Source organism: Lampetra fluviatilis, chromosome 29, assembly GCF_964198595.1.
Source record: "Lampetra fluviatilis chromosome 29, kcLamFluv1.1, whole genome shotgun sequence".
NCBI lineage: Eukaryota > Metazoa > Chordata > Hyperoartia > Petromyzontiformes > Petromyzontidae > Lampetra > Lampetra fluviatilis.
Window position 1 is genome coordinate 11376811 of NC_136303.1, and position 19554 is coordinate 11396364.

Sequence of the window (19554 nt, forward strand, 5' to 3'; positions counted from 1 at the left end):
ACAGGGTCGGGCTCCATTTGCCTTTAAAAATACATTTTTATATAAAGATCGTCCAGCAAAAACAGAGTGAAATAATGTAATACTGTAGCCCCATATGAATACACAGCACCTGTCCGTATTAGAATAAGAATGGTCGCATATTCGACGAGCAATAAATCAAACAGATTCGCTAATAAATCAAACATTTTCCTTGTACCATTACAATGAAAAAGTCAATATGCCTCCATGCTCAAAATGAACATCTGACGATGCTCGCCATATGTTGGCCCTGGACCAGCGATGAATATTCCACACTCTCACGAGCGCTCTCTTCATGCTATGACCCGCTGTGGACTTCCCAGAAAGTGGTAGTCACTTTATCTTTCCGGAGACAGGATGGGTCGAGTCGACCCTAGACCCAGATGTGAGGTCTCAACTGTCTGCAAGTTGGGAGCGTGACCACTGCGCCAACTGGCTGGGTACAGCTCACTGTGCCCATGTTATTCATCGTCGTCGTCATCAGCCATGGTCAATCCACTGCTGGATGAAGGCCTCCCCAAGCCACCTCCATCTCAAACAATCCCGTGATTAAATAACAACGGCTGCCATTCGCCACTAAGCGGCGGTGACGTCACCATGGCGTCTGAGCCAGGCCAGGTGCACTTTGAGGCCACGTGAAATGTCGAAGGCTCGCTAACGGGAGGCCACGGGACAGACCCAGGTGCCATGGGTTTACTGAGATGACTGGCAGATGCACCAGCTGCGCCCCCTAGTGTGCCAACTTAGACAATTTTAGCTGCTCGGCGCTCCGATCATGAGCATCGCTCCTATGCCTTCAATTATTGTTGGCGTGCGACTGGCTCCAACTACCCAGTAGCGTCCTCCATAGAGGCCTATCTTGACACTGCTGGTATCAGTCGTCGGCAAGTCCACTCAGCTTCACATCCTCCTGTACCGCATCAGTCCATCCCTTAAAGAAACACAGAGCACCTGCACACGAGTCGATTTCATCGCTACATCTCCTCGAAGGGCTGATTGTTGATCGAACTTCTTGTTAGTGACCTTTGTTTTTTTTTCTTGGATTTATCCTGAGCCTGTTATTAGAAATGTGAACATTGGCAAGTTTTATTGGCGAAAATCAGACGTGGCTGGGTGACACATTGCAGGCTTATGCCGGCTTGCTCAAAATACTGAGCCGGGATCATTGGCTCCGTTATAATGTGTCCAACTACATGTGATTAACCATTGATTCCCAAAGTGCGATGGATTGATGGTTTCAGCCTGGTTACCAAATGGACGTGCACACATTAAAACACCCACAACATTTACAATTTGGATTTACGCTGAGCGCGCGTTTTTTTCCCCCATCCCCGAGTGCGTATTTGGTGGAGAATTCCACACGGAGACGCTCACCCGTCAGTTTGAGAGTTGATCTGATTGCTACACGAATTATCCAGTTCGGCCACTTTTCCCGGTAATTGCACAAAGGGAGATCTGTGCTGTGCACGAGCACAGCAGCAACAACAATGACAAAAACATCGACATTGTGGAGAACGAGTGCACGGTCCTCAATCAATTTTGCACCACTTAAAAAAGGTGTTCAACAGCCGTAAACTTAACACACGTAAATACCAAAACAAAATGCCTGTGCAAATCTAATGACCGCAAGAGGTTCCAGAAAAAGTTCGGTACAGGTGCAAGCAAGCTCTATGTTTTCGTCTTACGGTGACATCCGAAAAAGAGCAGCGCAAACACATGGGGAGCAAGAGGTGCCAGAAAAAAAAGTCAAGGCACGTGTGCAAGTAAGTGCCGAAGTATCCTCGATGTTTTGGCCTCATCGGGAAATTAAAGAGGAGTGAGCGAAGAGGGGGAGCGTCAAGCTGTCGAGAAGCGGCAAGGGGTATTCCGGAAACGTGGAGCAATAACGCGGAGATACTTTTCACCAAGCAAAGTTTTAGCAAGCGGAAATCAGCGCATGAGAAGGAATGCGTGGGTTCCTTTTAAACACTCCTGTCTGGGCGGCTTCGAGAGTAAAACAGCTTACCCTGTGCATACATGCCAGTTGCACAACTGTGATAATGAAATAAAAGGGACATTTGGGGGGTTTTCATTGCTTAATTCCCACAATTAATTAACATTTTTACTGATGTTGTTTAACGGCAATAATTCTTTCATGGATTTCCATTATCCATGGTCATTAGTAATGTAGTAATGGGAACAAACGATGCTTTATACAGACCCTCAGGATCCAGTGAAACTTTCTGCGTGTGGCAGTGTGCTCCTCCAGTTCACAGCGGCGGCATACAATCCTATCTTGTGCACAAGACAAAGACAAATATCCCCCACATAAGCTTAACATACGTTTGGGGCAAGTGCCGTTAACGAGAACCTATGCAGACCGACACGGCACACGAGGGGGTGGGTGGCCAGCACCACGCCCGACCCCCTTTGGCTCCCCAAAGGCGATGTTTACTACACACCGCACCAGGTACTCAGTTCAAGTGACCTACGGGTGGCCCAGGACCGGTTCACATAATCGTCACTGATGGTGGCCGTGAGCGGGAATCGAACTCGGGTCGCCGGGTTCGAATTGCAGCGCGCTAACTGCTACACTACCACACACATACACACGCGCACACACATCCATTTCGTAAACACACCAAGGCATGTAATCTCACTGATCTAAATATAAGGTACTGTTTGTCAGCACCTATTAAGGACTGGCACAGGACAATGGCAGTGCACTCAGGGTGCCATATCTACAAACTTGGAAATCGCATTCAGGTTAAATCAACTCATCAGTCCTCCAACATTTGCAGAATAAGTGAAAACCAAATTCAGTATTTGTTTGGTGCAGGCACTGATGACTTGGCTGCTGAGATTTGAGCCCAGGATCTGGGCAGTGCCAGCACCACAGCGCTCTGACTCTGTGCGAGCCATAGCCCTGGTTGTAGCGATGCAAAAATTCATCGATTGAAATCAATTCGTCACGCCACATCAAACCGTGCATGTGGAGAATCATCGGTACGTGTGACCCATTGTCGCCATTATTTTAATGCACCGCAATATAAAAGCAAGACTCAAATGACAACGCCCCCGGAATGGCGATATTTCATGGCACCGCACATCAGGTTGAACTGCTACAAACAATGGCCACTTAAGCGCTGCGTGCCATTCTGATCCTGCATTTGGTGATAAAGCCAAGCGGTGCTCATCCTCATGGCTCAAAATGGGACACACTCTTCTGAAGTCCTAATGAGCATCTCCTTCCCCGGATCTGGTGTGGCTGCGCAGGTGTGAGATGCGCAGCAGATTTAAGTGGTGCATTTAGTGCAGGTGTGAGACACGCAGCAGATTTAAGTGGTGCATTTAGTGCAGGTATGAATGCAATGTTTGTTCACGCTACGCGCTACCATTGCTGGCTCTGGGCCCTGTGGATTATGAAAGTGCCTCTCTCCAATACGATGCGTTTAGTGGCAGTCCTACAATGAAGCGTATGATCACTGTTAAATTGCAGACAAAATTGGCGTGGGTCAGCGTCACGCACACCTGTGTTTAAAAGAGAGGAGGGGGAGAAAAAAAGTGTGTGTGTGTGTCTCTCTCTGCGTGCCTCTCTCTCTGTGTTTGTCTCTCTCTCTCTGTGTGTCTCTCTCCGTGTCTGTGAATGTCTCTCTCTCTCGGTATATGTTTCTCTCTCCGGGCTTGCATTCATTCATACCTGACGACGGTTGCTTGTGTTGCAATCGAAACGTCGTATTCTATGATTTATTTTATTTCTACATGACTTTACCAAAAGAACCAAAGAGTAAAATAAAATAGCTTTCAAAAGCTGAATACATATCGCATATGTAATTGGCATATTCCAAAATCAAAGTAAACCCATGCTTAAAAGACCATTGGTCAGTGCTAATCTTCATCGTTTATTTTTTGTGGCGCCAATCGTGGAAATTCCACATTCCCATTACAGGCACCGTTTTTTTCACACACTGATCACCGCTTACTTGTCGCAGCGCAAAGTACCACGCAGCCCTCGCACGAGTTACCTCCATCAGTACAGCAGGGCTCACGGTGGTAAAGGCGCAGGACTGCAATTGCTCACTCACACCACTGGTGGTAGAAAGGGCCTCCACTTGAGGAAGCCCCTTCTGAGGGTATTTGGCCTATTCTTTCACGTTGGCCAGAATCGAACCAACAACATCTGGATTTCAACTTCAGAGTGCAAACCATCACACCACTGTGGCAGTGTGCTTGTGCCCGAATAAATGGGCTCTCATCAACAGCTTTGAACGTACCAAACCTTCACAATTTCCAAGCAAAGAAGCTTACAACAAATGTCGGATTAAGTTTGTGCTGCATGTTTAAAGTGCAAAGTAACGCTGTTGGATTCTATCCGCACCACACCATAAATGGCCATCGAATTGGTTACCAAATGGAAGACCCGTTTACATTTGTTTCTGGGACATATTTTATAATAATTATTTTTGAGCCCCCATATTTACAGATCGTTCTGAGTTACCAATTAAAATAATGTGCTTGTAAATATACGTCGCCACATGTCTGCACCCAAAAATGTAGGTGCGGATTAATTTTATTTTAAAATTCCCCCCCCAACCCCACGCAGAACATGAGTGTCTTTTATCTCCGGTTAGCACATTGCCATGATTGTTTCTTTCAACATCTGCACGCGGGATACATTCAAGCAACGTGCCAAGCACTCCGTTCTGCGCGAAAGCTGCGTGCGCTGGGAATGACACCGCGTCACAGCAGGTTGACGCGGACGCGTTTCAGCGACTGGGACGTTGCAAGGTGGCTTAGGGAGGGCTCATGCCCGATGGTCTAAAGACAAAGACCACCCCCCCCCCCCGTACAGACTGCAGGAGCAAGTGCTGTTTGCGAGCACCTATGAAGGCCGACATGGCACACGAGGTGGTGGGTCGCCAACACCGCGATGTTTACACACCACACCAGGACAGGTACTCATGTGAGGCTGAGTCGACCTAAGGGAGGCCCAGGACCGGTTCAGGTATTTGTCACTGGTGTTGACCGTGAACGGAAATCAAACTGCCTTGAAGAAAACACTTAGAGTCCATTCGAAAGGCCTGGAACTTTTTTTACACGTGTTTGCGTGTTGTTTAAAACTCGTGGTTTTTTGGCATGCACATTGTTTCTAATATGATGATCTTGATTATTGTAGGCATGAGCCAACATAATGGGCCCCATAGAGTAAAATCAGCGGCTCTCCACATATATGATCCCCAGAGGCAAACTTCGCAGCAGTGAGCATTGGTGACTACACTGCACCGATTCGTCCTCATAACTATGAAATTGAATGACAGTTGTCACTGCTGTTCATCAGTCGGTCACATTTGCTCATATAAATGTAATTGCGACGAAAGACAAGAGGACCACCATGCAGTTCTTCAGCAACTGCTGATGGGTTTTTTTTGCGTAATGCATAAATGTGCTTTTTGTGCATGCTTTTGTGTGTTGTTTGAAACGAGAATCAACACGTTGTTGGACAGGAATGCTCAAGTCTCGCGATTTTGTCAGCAAATAGCGACATCCAGTGTTCCCTTTGAGGAAGCACATGCAACATGCCAAACCCGTCGATGTCATGCATGTTGAACTTTTTTCGCACCCTAGGTAGCCAACTGTGCAACCCGGAGGTGCCGGGGAATGACAACAAACTAAACACAAAAAAGCAGTTGTAAATAAGAGTTTTCAATTTAGATTTAAAAGTGCATAGCTCCAGTGGCTTTCTACTATCGGAAGGAAGAGCGTTCCAGATGGCCGCAGAAGCGCATCTAAAAGCGGGCGACAGTGACCGTCTTTGTTCAATGGCTCGCCAAAAGCCACTGCGAGGATGACCGGAGTTTGCGCGATGGTGTATGCTCCTTGACGAGATCAGCGAGATATTGTGGTTCATCTGTGGCAAGCACTTTGTGTCATGAGTGCGACCTTATAATGGATTCGTTCGGCAACCGGAAGCCAATGCAGCTCGGCGAGCACTGGATGGACAAGGTCGGATATAGCAGAACTTTGTAGACACTGCGGCTTGGTAGTGTATTTGTCAGACGTTCCGCCGAGTTATGAGTTGCAATAATTGAGCCTTGTCAATACGATGCTACATGCCACCGTGTACAGAGAACGTCTGTCTCATCTGTATCCCATTGATCCTGGGAATTGTTTGAACATTGTATGTGGAACCTGTGTATTAGCCACACCTTCTCCATTCTAGTATCTCCATGAACAATGGTCCACTTAAGCGTCGAATATCATTCTTATCCCATCCGTCCGTCTTTGTGAATGATGGCACTGTATTGTTTCACACCGTATGCTTTGACCGTTCATCTGGTCATCATTCTTTCCCTTATGTGGGGTGGGGAAATAACCGTGCAGGGATATTACAAAGTATGTACTTCCCATATCTGCTGACTTGTGTAACATACGGACAGAGAAAAACATGTAGGTATGTTGGAACTTCTTTCGCACCGTATGTAGCCAACTGTGCTAATCGGAGGTGCGGGGGAAGGACACACGACCATGGAGAGAACATGCAAACTCCAAATATACAGCAGGCGTCAGGGTCGCGATCAAACCCACGACCTCCTGTATACCAGGCGAGGCAGTCAACATCTCCCCACCATGGCACTTGTATCAGAGAACATACACTAATTATCCATAACAGTTTTTTTGGGTTAGATCACGTAAATATATAAATGTGTCGTTAAAACCCGCCACCACCCGAAACAGCCAACTAGTAAGGGTTGTCACGTAAACAGAACATGCCAATTCGTCCCTAATACAGCACACCGGTGTGTTGCAGAGCTAAGCCATGTCGATATAAAGTGAGATATAGAAGCAAGGGCAAGTGAGATTCACATTTTGAATGAAGCAGAAACATACATATTACTCCAATTGATGGCCAGGTGCAGTGGACACTGTGAAGGCATGTGGATGTCGTTCACGTGGCCCTCGTTCACGTGGCCCTCAATCACGTGGTCCTCGTTCACGTGGTCCTCGTTCTAAACAAAACCATAACCGAGGCAAGAGAACGCGATGTCCACGCTAACCGAGTTTGTCAACTCGTGACCGATGACAGTGACCTGCTGACGGCTGCTTCAAAGCGGCTTCAAGCGGGCAGGGCAGACGGTGGGCATCACGGGTTGAGGCACAGCCGGGCGAGGTGAGGCGAGGAGGAGGGTAGAGAACCGGGACTCCGAGACTTCAACGGTAATGAACGTCGTGATGGTTAATGTTGTACGGCACTTGCAAGACAGAGGTCGCCGGTTTGATCTGCCGGCGCGGCAGTTCATACAAATGGGCCGTTTTCCTGAAATCCCATCCCGCCTCTGTCCACCCAGCTGTATAATTGTATATTCCACAAATATTCATTCCATCTCCAAGTCACGTCTGGGCAGCATTGAAAGAGCAGGCCTAAATCATTTCAAACTTGCACTGCGCACAGAGTTTAGTAACCCTCGAACCTAGAGAACGACTACAAACAAGCAGGAAAGGCAGCAACGCGGTTAAGCCGGTGCCAAAGCAATTGCCCACGATCTGCGGTCGTCTATCTATTAAGGTGTTATTGGCTAATTAATGAGTCCTTAAATACCCTCTAAAGTGACTCTCTAGAGCTCTCTCTCCTAGATACCCATCTGCCAGCAGTGGCATGAGCAAGCATTTACAGGTCTGCACCTTTCCTTTTAGTAACCAAGTACAGTACTCTGAGGGTCACTAGCAATCTGCATGTGAGCAAGCTCACGCGTGCATGCACACCATTATTATCATAGAGCCAAAAGTGGTCGCGACCTCACCACCGCACCGCCTGTGCCAGGCTGGGTGCTCTGGCAACACACCACGACAATGGACAACATTCAAACTGTGTTGTAGGCTGAGATCATGAGTACTCTTGGAGGGTCGATAGAAAATCCGCGGGGTATCTATAAATTGGCCACTGTATTGTTGAATTCTATTTTAGCATGCTAATTTTAGCATTACTTTACAAACATATGCAAGTGCTGTATACACGTGTGCTGTCACATTCGCACGGTTGGCAACATGCATACTGTACACACAGTGCAGTATCAACACTGAAATGCTGTGGTTAATTAAGAAAATAAAAATCAGCATTTTGAAGTGAGCACACGTTTTCAATAAAAATGCTGCACCTCACCCCACTGGAATTCCCTCCCGTCGTCTCGTGTCACAATGTCCACAATACCATCCTGGCTTCTTTCAATAAATGTGTTCAACACTTATCTATTTATCAAAATTGTAAAAGTGCTTCTAGATTTGAAGTTTTCGTGACTGCAAGGATTCATACTCTTAGGTTTTTTCGGTAAAGTCACGTAGGTAAAAAAATATATATATATATAAATAATAATAAAAACAATTTATTTTTATTTCTATTATTTTAATTTTATTTATATTATTTCTATTATTTTAATTTTATTTCTATTATTATTTCCATTATGTACATTTTTTATTTATTTATTTTTACCTACGTGACTTTACCGAAAAAACCTAAGAGTATGAAGCCTTGCAGTCACGAAAACTTCAAATCTAGAAGCACTTTTACAATTTTGATTTGTAAAAGTGCTGTTTGTTGCTGTTGGCCGTTTGAAGTTTTGGCCCTTTTGGGCCCGTGTTCTGGAAGTTTTTTTTTTACATAGAGTTGTTACCTGTCAACCCATACGATTTACCCGTATACGGTATTCTTTTACAGGTAATTTGAGTTCAGGTCCATACGGCGTACAGCCGTTTCAATAGGGCAACAAAAATAGATGTATGTCTATTTGTTTGTGTTTCTCCCTTGTGATGGGACGTTGTAGGATGAACGTTGAGATGTAGAAGGGGAACGGGGGGACCAATCACGTCTGAATTAGTCTGTAATAAGGTAGAGGGCACTGATAGGGGTTCAGAGGAATGTGCGTACCATAGTGGAACGAGTGATGTGGGTGACACCACAAAGCAATAATTGTGTCCTGCGTGTCGTCGTCGTTTTAATGTTATGCAACGCACGTGGGTGACACACCCCCCCGATCCCGACCAATCACGTTCGCCCAAGCAATTCCGCCCACCGCCTTCCAGCCAATCAGAGGCTCGCAGACCGGCAGCTTTCAAGCTCCGCCCCTCCCCGCGCCTCCTCATCTTCACTCCACGTGGTCGCGTCCTCGCCTAACCAGTGACCCACCGCTCCTCACCAGTGCAACCCGTGTCACGGCTTACAGCGGGGGGATGGTGCCCTGTGCCCACGTCTTGACCGCACCGCAGTGTTGCAGGCGCGACCGGTTTTGCCCCTCGAGTGTAACATCGCATCACCATCATCACCCCCCTTCCACATCACCATCACCACCCACGTGTACACAAGTCAGCACACGTGCAGCACGCGAATTGCAGCTCACACGGCTTGCCACAGTGTGCACCCGCCATAGACTTGACACGACACCACGGAGTGAATCACGCGATGCCACATCTCCAAGCTCTCGTGTCGTCGTCCTCGCTCTGTACCCTATGGTGTGGGCCGAGGAGGAGCAGGTCTCGAGGGTTACTTGCCCACTTGGATTGGTGAAGGAAGGGGGGGTCATAGACGTGGGAGCGCAGTGTGGTACAACGGAGTTTGCAACAATGCTGCACACAACGTAGCCCCCCCCCCCCCCCCAAGCCTATAACACCCGTTGTGCACAAGGTGGTCGCCAGTGTAAGACAACAAAGACCCCCCCCCCCCCCCCGTATCGCCTTCACACAGACTGTTGGCGAGCACCTGTTAAGGCGGGAACTACCCACCAAGAGGGTGGGTGTTGTCCAGCATAACGCCCGGCCGCCTTCGTCTCCCCAATGATGATGTTTACACACCTCGCCAGGCACTTATTTCAGGGCCGAGTCAACCTAGGAGAGACTCGAGACCGGTCCAGGAATCCGTCATCGATGTTGGCCGTGAGCAGAAATCCGCAACGGCGGCTGTGCCAGGCTAGGTGCACGTTGAGGCCACGGCACAGACCGTGCAGGTTCCATGGGCTGACTGTTGATGTGACTGGCAGATTGACCAGCTGTGAACCCACTACCGTGTCCCCTACTATGCCAATACTCACACACAGTGTAACACACACACACAGTGTAACACACACAGTGTAGCACACAGTGTAACACACACACACACACACAGTGTAACACACACACACTCACACACAGTGTAACACACACACACTCACACACAGTGTAACACACACAGTGTAACACACACACACTCACACCACAGTGTAACACACACACACAGTGTAACACACACACACTCACACCACAGTGTAACACACACACACAGTGTAACACACACACACTCACACCACAGTGTAACACACACACACAGTGTAACACACACACACAGTGTAACACACACACACAGTGTAACACACACACACACACAGTGTAACACACACAGTGTAACACACACACACTCACACACACTGTAACACACACACACAGTATAACACACACAGTGTAACACACACCCACAGTGTAACATACACACCCACAGTGTAACATACACACACTGTAACACACACAGTGTAACACACACACACAGTGTAACACACACACACAGTGTAACACACACACACAGTGTAACACACTCACACACAGTGTAACACACTCACACACAGTGTAACACACTCACACACAGTGTAACACACTCACACACAGTGTAACACACTCACACACAGTGTAACAAACTCACACACAGTGTAACACACTCACACACAGTGTAACACACTCACACACAGTGTAACACACTCACACACAGTGTAACACACTCACACACAGTGTAACACACTCACACACAGTGTAACACACTCACACACAGTGTAACACACTCACACACAGTGTAACACACACACACACAGTGTAACACACACACACACAGTGTAACACACACACAGTGTAACACACTCACACACAGTGTAACAAACTCACACACAGTGTAACACACTCACACACAGTGTAACACACTCACACACAGTGTAACACACACACAGTGTAACACACACACACACAGTGTAACACACACACACACAGTGTAACACACACACACACAGTGTAACACACTCACACACAGTGTAACACACTCACACACAGTGTAACACACACACACACAGTGTAACACACTCACACACAGTGTAACACACACACACACAGTGTAACACACACACACACAGTGTAACACACTCACACACAGTGTAACACACACACAGTGTAACACACACACACACACAGTGTAACACACACACACACAGTGTAACACACTCACACACAGTGTAACACACACACAGTGTAACACACTCACACACAGTGTAACACACTCACACACAGTGTAACACACTCACACACAGTGTAACACACACACAGTGTAACACACACACAGTGTAACACACACACACACAGTGTAACACACTCACACACAGTGTAACACACTCACACACAGTGTAACACACTCACACACAGTGTAACACACTCACACACAGTGTAACACACACACAGTGTAACACACTCACACACAGTGTAACACACACACAGTGTAACACACTCACACACAGTGTAACACACACACAGTGTAACACACACACACAGTGTAACACACACACACAGTGTAACACACACACACAGTGTAACACACAGTGTAACACACACACACAGTGTAACACACACACACACACACAGTGTAACACACACACACAGTGTAACACACTCACACACAGTGTAACACACTCACACACAGTGTAACACACTCACACACAGTGTAACACACTCACACACAGTGTAACACACTCACACACAGTGTAACACACTCACACACAGTGTAACACACTCACACACAGTGTAACACACACACACACAGTGTAACACACACACAGTGTAACACACACACACACAGTGTAACACACTCACACACAGTGTAACACACTCACACACAGTGTAACACACTCACACACAGTGTAACACACTCACACACAGTGTAACACACTCACACACAGTGTAACACACTCACACACAGTGTAACACACTCACACACAGTGTAACACACTCACACACAGTGTAACACACACACACACACACAGTGTAACACACACACACAGTGTAACAGTGTAACACACACACAGTGTAACACACACACACACACAGTGTAACACACAGTGTAACACACACACACAGTGTAACACACACACACAGTGTAACACACACACACAGTGTAGCACACACACACAGTGTAGCACACACACACACAGTGTAACACACACACACAGTGTAACACACACACACAGTGTAACACACACACACAGTGTAGCACACACACACACAGTGTAACACACACACACAGTGTAGCACACACACACAGTGTAGCACACACACACACAGTGTAACACACACAGTGTAACACACGGTGCATGACACCGTGTAACACACGGCCACTGTTGTATCACACACACGTGCACTGTACCACGTGCACTGTATGACACACACGTATACTGTATCACACACACGTGTACTGTACCACGTGCATGTATGACACACACACGTATACTGTATCACACACACGTGTACTGTACCACGTGTACTGTATGACACACGTGTACTGTATCACGTGTACTGTATCACGTGTACTGTACCACACACACTGTGCAACATGAAGACTAATTTTCACGCGCGGAGTTTACACAATCTCATACACAGACAAAGCTGCCCCGTTTAGCTTCACAGGCTGCTGGGGAAAGTTGTTGTTAGCGAGCACCTGTTAAGGCACACACAGTGTAAGGCACACACAGTGTAAGACACACACAGTGTAACACACAGTGCGCGGCTGTGCTTCTTGCACGTGACGACCGCTCCATTTAAAAGGCTGCTGTTAGTATTGGTTATGCGGGGGGGGGGCTAGGGGGAGCAATAAGTTGAGGTCAGGTCAAGGTCAAGGGCTTACGGTCAATGCAGGCGGCCGTGGAGAGCGACCTGAGGGCGGCCGGGCGGCGTAGCAGCAGCCTCATCACGGACGCCATCGCTTCGAGCTGCTCCTCCTCCTCAACGCAGACTCCAGAGCGACACCGCCTGGCTCCAGCCCAGCTGGGACTGACACAGAGGCATTTAAACCCCCACGTGGCCAAACTCAGCCTCCACAGCTGGGACTGACACAGAGGCATTTAAACCCCCACGTGGCCAAACTCAGCCTCCACAGCTGGGACTGACACAGAGGCATTTAAACCCCCACGTGGCCAAACTCAGCCTCAACAGCTGGGACTGACACAGAGGCATTTAAACCCCCACGTGGCCAAACTCAGCCTCAACAGCTGGGACTGACACAGAGGCATTTAAACCCCCACGTGGCCAAACTCAGCCTCAACAGCTGGGACTGACACAGAGGCATTTAAACCCCCACGTGGCCAAACTCAGCCTCAACAGCTGGGACTGACACAGAGGCATTTAAACCCCCACGTGGCCAAACTCAGCCTCAACAGCTGGGACTGACACAGGGGCATTTAAACCCCCACGTGGCCAAACTCAGCCCCAACAGCTGGGACTGACACAGAGGCATTTAAACCCCCACGTGGCCAAACTCAGCCCCAACAGCTGGGACTGACACAGGGGCATTTAAACCCCCACGTGGCCAAACTCAGCCCCAACAGCTGGGACTGACACAGGGGCATTTAAACCCCCACGTGGCCAAACTCAGCCTCAACAGCTGGGACTGACACAGAGGCATTTAAACCCCCACGTGGCCAAACTCAGCCCCAACAGCTGGGACTGACACAGAGGCATTTAAACCCCCACGTGGCCAAACTCAGCCCCAACAGCTGGGACTGACACAGGGGCATTTAAACCCCCACGTGGCCAAACTCAGCCCCAACAGCTGGGACTGACACAGAGGCATTTAAACCCCCACGTGGCCAAACTCAGCCCCAACAGCTGGGACTGACACAGAGGCATTTAAACCCCCACGTGGCCAAACTCAGCCCCAACAGCTGGGACTGACACAGAGGCATTTAAACCCCCACGTGGCCAAACTCAGCCCCAACAGCTGGGACTGACACAGAGGCATTTAAACCCCCACGTGGCCAAACTCAGCCTCAACAGCTGGGACTGACACAGGGGCATTTAAACCCCCACGTGGTCAAACTCAGCCCCAACAGCTGGGACTGACACAGGAGAATTTAAACCCCCACGTGGCCAAACTCAGCCTCCACAGCTGGGACTGACACAGGGGCATTTAAACCCCCACGTGGCCAGCCTCAGCCCCAACAGCTGGGACTGACACAGGGGCATTTAAACCCCCACGTGGCCAAACTCAGCCCCAACAGCTGGGACTGACACAGGGGCATTCAAACCCCCACGTGGCCAAACTCAGCCTCAACAGCTGGGACTGACAAAGGGGCATTTAAACCCCCACGTGGTCAAACTCAGCCGCAACAGCTGGGACTGACACAGGGGCATTTAAACCCCCACGTGGTCAAACTCAGCCTCAACAGCTGGGACTGACACAGGGGCATTTAAACCCCCACGTGGCCAAACTCCGCCTCAACAGCTGGGACTGACACAGGGGCATTTAAACCCCCACGTGGCCAAACTCCGCCTCAACAGCTGGGACTGACACAGGGGCATTTAAACCCCCACGTGGCCAAACTCAGCCCCAACAGCTGGGACTGACACAGGGGCATTTAAACCCCCACGTGGTCAAACTCAGCCCCAACAGCTGGGACTGACACAGGGGCATTTAAACCCCCACGTGGTCAAACTCAGCCGCAACAGCTGGGACTGACACAGGGGCATTTAAACCCCCACGTGGTCAAACTCAGCCTCAACAGCTGGGACTGACACAGGGGCATTTAAACCCCCACGTGGCCAAACTCAGCCTCAACAGCTGGGACTGACACAGGGTCATTTAAACCCCCACGTGGCCAAACTCAGCCTCAACAGCTGGGACTGACACAGGGGCATTTAAACCCCCACGTGGTCAAACTCAGCCCCAACAGCTGGGACTGACACAGGGGCATTTAAACCCCCACGTGGCCAAACTCAGCCTCAACAGCTGGGACTGACACAGAGGCATTTAAACCCCCACGTGGCCAAACTCAGCCGCAACAGCTGGGACTGACACAGGGGCATTTAAACCCCCACGTGGCCAAACTCAGCCTCAACAGCTGGGACTGACACAGGGGCATTTAAACCCCCACGTGGTCAAACTCAGCCTCAACAGCTGGGACTGACACAGGGGCATTTAAACCCCCACGTGGTCAAACTCAGCCCCAACAGCTGGGACTGACACAGGGGCATTTAAACCCCCACGTGGCCAAACTCAGCCTCAACAGCTGGGACTGACACAGGGGCATTTAAACCCCCACGTGGTCAAACTCAGCCCCAACAGCTGGGACTGACACAGGGGCATTTAAACCCCCACGTGGCCAAACTCAGCCTCAACAGCTGGGACTGACACAGGGGCATTTAAACCCCCACGTGGCCAGCCTCAGCCCCAACAGCTGGGACTGACACAGGGGCATTTAAACCCCCACGTGGCCAAACTCAGCCCCAACAGCTGGGACTGACACAGGGGCATTTAAACCCCCACGTGGTCAAACTCAGCCTCAACAGCTGGGACTGACACAGGGGCATTTAAACCCCCACGTGGCCAGCCTCAGCCCCAATAGCTAGGACTGACACAGGGGCATTTAAACCCCCACGTGGTCAAACTCAGCCTCAACAGCTGGGACTGACACAGGGGCATTTAAACCCCCACGTGGCCAAACTCAGCCCCAACAGCTGGGACTGACACAGGGGCATTTAAACCCCCACGTGGTCAAACTCAGCCTCAACAGCTGGGACTGACACAGGGGCATTTAAACCCCCACGTGGCCAAACTCAGCCTCAACAGCTGGGACTGACAAAGGGGTATTTAAACCCCCACGTGGTCAAACTCAGCCGCAACAGCTGGGACTGACACAGGGGCATTTAAACCCCCACGTGGCCAAACTCAGCCTCAACAGCTGGGACTGACACAGGGGCATTTAAACCCCCACGTGGTCAAACTCAGCCTCAACAGCTGGGACTGACACAGGGGCATTTAAACCCCCACGTGGCCAAACTCAGCCTCAACAGCTGGGACTGACAAAGGGGTATTTAAACCCCCACGTGGTCAAACTCAGCCGCAACAGCTGGGACTGACACAGGGGCATTTAAACCCCCACGTGGTCAAACTCAGCCTCAACAGCTGGGACTGACACAGGGGCATTTAAACCCCCACGTGGCCAAACTCAGCCTCAACAGCTGGGACTGACACAGGGGCATTTAAACCCCCACGTGGCCAAACTCAGCCTCAACAATTGGGACTGACACAGGGGCATTTAAATCCCCACGTGGTTAGTCTCAGCCTCAACAGCTTGGGGTAACACAGGGGCATTTAAACCCCCACGTGGTCAGTCTCAGCCTCAACAGCTGGGGGATAACACAGGGGCATTTAAACCCCCACGTGGTCAAACTCAGCCTCAACAGCTGTGGGTGACACAGGGGCATTTAAACCCCCACGTGGCCAGTCTTCGCCTCAATAGCTGGGGAGGTAACATAGCGGCGTTTTTCAACCGTACGGGGCCAGCCTCGTCCTCACCTGTAACGTGTTTTCTTGTCACCTTAAACACAACTAATACCGTCTACTGGGCGAAATGAACGTCATTCATTAGAATCCAGAATGTGATCAGCAGAACTAAATGCCGAAAAAAGTCGCCTTTATTCTGCGCCACTTCCACAGAGTGGCACGATACGATCCCTCTCCCGATTCCCTCTCGTGGATAGCAGACCTCGAAGTTGGCATTTCACTCCGAACGTAGTGCCGTCATAGATGGGAATATAATCGCATCGAAATTTAAAGTGAAAGTAGCAACCTTAAGGAAGGTTGATGAGGAATTAAGACTTGGAAAGCTGAATACAGTGGTGGCCGCGTGGGTCATTAAATTGATGGAAGGGGGACCGGGGAGCGAGGGAAGGAGGGGGTTGGTCGTATGCAGGTCACAATCTTGACAGTAAGCAGGCGGGTGCTGTTGAGATCCTATTCCTTCCTTTTTTCACTGGCCCCAATGACGAGCTTCCACTGGGCTATTGTGAGAGCGCGGTACAGTGATGCGGGACTCCGAGATGTGAGTAAGATTGTCACAACTCGTTTAAGCCAGCTAGCCACAGAGACATTTTTCTATTTCTCCGGATAACTTTTTGGCAGGCATTTAAAGTTCCTTATTGAAGAATAATGTGCCAATTGCATTCCTGGAATTACATTATTGGCCCTGAAGACGTATTACAGAAGTATATATCAATAACCAAAAAAATGTTTTTATTAAATCTTGGCGAGCACAGGTTTAGGCTGTAGATATTCTCCGAGTAAAATCCAGACCAATTAGTGTCAAACGTGGCCAATAAATGTAATTCTCAACTTTTACAACTTCCTCCTCACCCACACCATTCTCCCCAAAGACGCATACAATGGTTCGATAGAGCCCTTTAGAAAGTATCACGTAACTTGCTTCACACGATTGCAATTTTCAGTTTAGAAAATGTCACCAAACACCGTGGAACACAGTGCCTTTGACCAAATCAGCAAGCATTCTACAAGGTTGGGCTGATTATTTAATAAATACATTATTCAACCAATTATAATTTATCTTATCTAGGATTGTATAGAACTTTTTATGAAAGCGCTAATACAAAATTTATAAGTTGTACATTAGTATTGGCTGATGGGGAAAAGGGATTGGGTTTGAGTGTTCAGGGGAACGGATGGCAAGGAAGGGTGACGATAGAGAAAGGGAGAGGCGAAGTTAGGAAGGATGATTAAGGTTTTAAGGACGACTAATCTGACGACACTAACGCAAGCAGCCATGCTGTGGGAAAGACATCGTCCATTCTTCTGAAACAGACTAGCGGGCTCTCGACGTGTCCCTTCCGTAACCTTTCTCCCATATCCCTCTCTGGTCTATCACGTGGCCTGCTGTCAGTCAGGGCTGCTACAAGCTGCAGATTCCCTGCCAGCAGCCAGCGCTATGCTGCTAAGTGACCAATTCTATGTCACTACACGTGTATAGTTTACAATGCAGCCTCGTTGCTATGTAAGATAGTTCCTTTAAATACATCTGCCAAACCCCTATGATATCACTTCGAGGCACTTGTGATTTATGGTTTGAATATTGTAGCAAGATCCAGAATTCATGATGCTTCACTATAAACACAGATCGTACCAAATTAAGAAAACGCTTGTCATTTAAATGCTTTTGTAACAAACGTCAAACCCAAATGTATTTATGTTCAAATAAACACTCGGCCAGCACTCACCTATGTGGCTCTAAACCAAGTTTTTATTTTACCATATCACTCTTTTTCAGAAGCAACATGGCCACAAATGCTAGCTCAACGAGGTGGTCTAGCATGTGGAATTTTTGTTGCAGCCACTAAACACATTTTTCTAAATGTGAAGGGAAAAACTGTAGGACCCCAAGAAAAATTCACGCGACCACGGGGAGAACATGCAAACTAAAAATATACAGGCTTTAGGGTCAGGATTGAACCCAAAACCTCCAGCATAGCAAGCAAGGGAATTAACTTATTGCCACCATGGGACCCCATAAATTCAACATTCCTATGTTGGAGGCCAGTCTCTCCATAGAAAGCTCATACATGTAAATTTATGTAAATAGTAAAGATACAGCCCTGTAATTGCTTGCTTGCTTGCTTATTCTGCTGCTATCAGAATGGCCTCCACACGCAGAAGTTATAGACGTCCCTCTGGAGGGTATGTGGCCTACTCTTCCACCACTAGCTGGATGTGTTGGGCTCAACGCTTTACTCCACCACACATGTCCTTCCGATTGACGGTGGTATAACCATTTACACAGCTATAATGTAATGTACTGATGAGAAATTATACTGGGTGAATTTCTAAACGTTATTAAATCTTGAAGCCAGCATCCAGGCCACAGTCCCATCAGCCTGCAATGCTGGCACACAAGGTATGGGACCCCAACAGTGGCTCGCATCTTCAACACTTGTTAAATAAAATATATACATTTGAGATGAACATTTAAATATTTTATAATTGAATCGTACACATTCAAAACAATCCAAATGTGTTAACACATACATATGCCGACATTACAGGTAAGTCCACATCTTTCAAATTAATATGTTAATATATACTCGTCACACAATTACACGAGCAAAGCTATTGAAATCATTCCAAATTTGCAACACGTGATAAAAAGCTAATTTAAAAATTCTGACTTACATGTGTAAATTACAAATGACCATGTTTGAAGAATGCAGTAATTTGCTGCCATAAATATTTAGAAATTATGCAAGTTTACAAAAATCACTCAATGACAAAATAAAAACATTTCATCATTCGAGCCATTTGTTTAAACAAAGAAACCCTGATCTCGTTTCAACTTCACCAAGATTCATAAGCGAGGAGAGGCCTCGTACACCAGTTCCACTGGGAATCTGACAGGCAACAGGAGCCAGTAAAGAACAATGTGCCTTCCGAATGATAGTCCGGAGAAT

The 19554-nt window shown here is 48.2% G+C and overlaps 1 protein-coding gene across 2 annotated transcripts in view; it reads right to left on the reverse strand.

Moving 5' to 3' along the window:
• ACAD8 (acyl-CoA dehydrogenase family member 8) overlaps positions 1-13101 on the reverse strand; it is a 600270-nt gene extending 587169 nt beyond the window's left edge. Inside the window, exon 1 of one of the 2 annotated variants that reach the window (XM_078870130.1) lies at positions 12950-13101. In XM_078870130.1, coding sequence (XP_078726256.1) covers positions 12950-13025 — 76 coding nt within the window. In that variant the 5' untranslated portion in view covers positions 13026-13101. The remainder of the gene's footprint in view (positions 1-12949) is intronic. The other variant, XM_078870132.1, reaches the window with a different exon arrangement.
• Positions 13102-19554: the final 6453 nt, after the last annotated feature.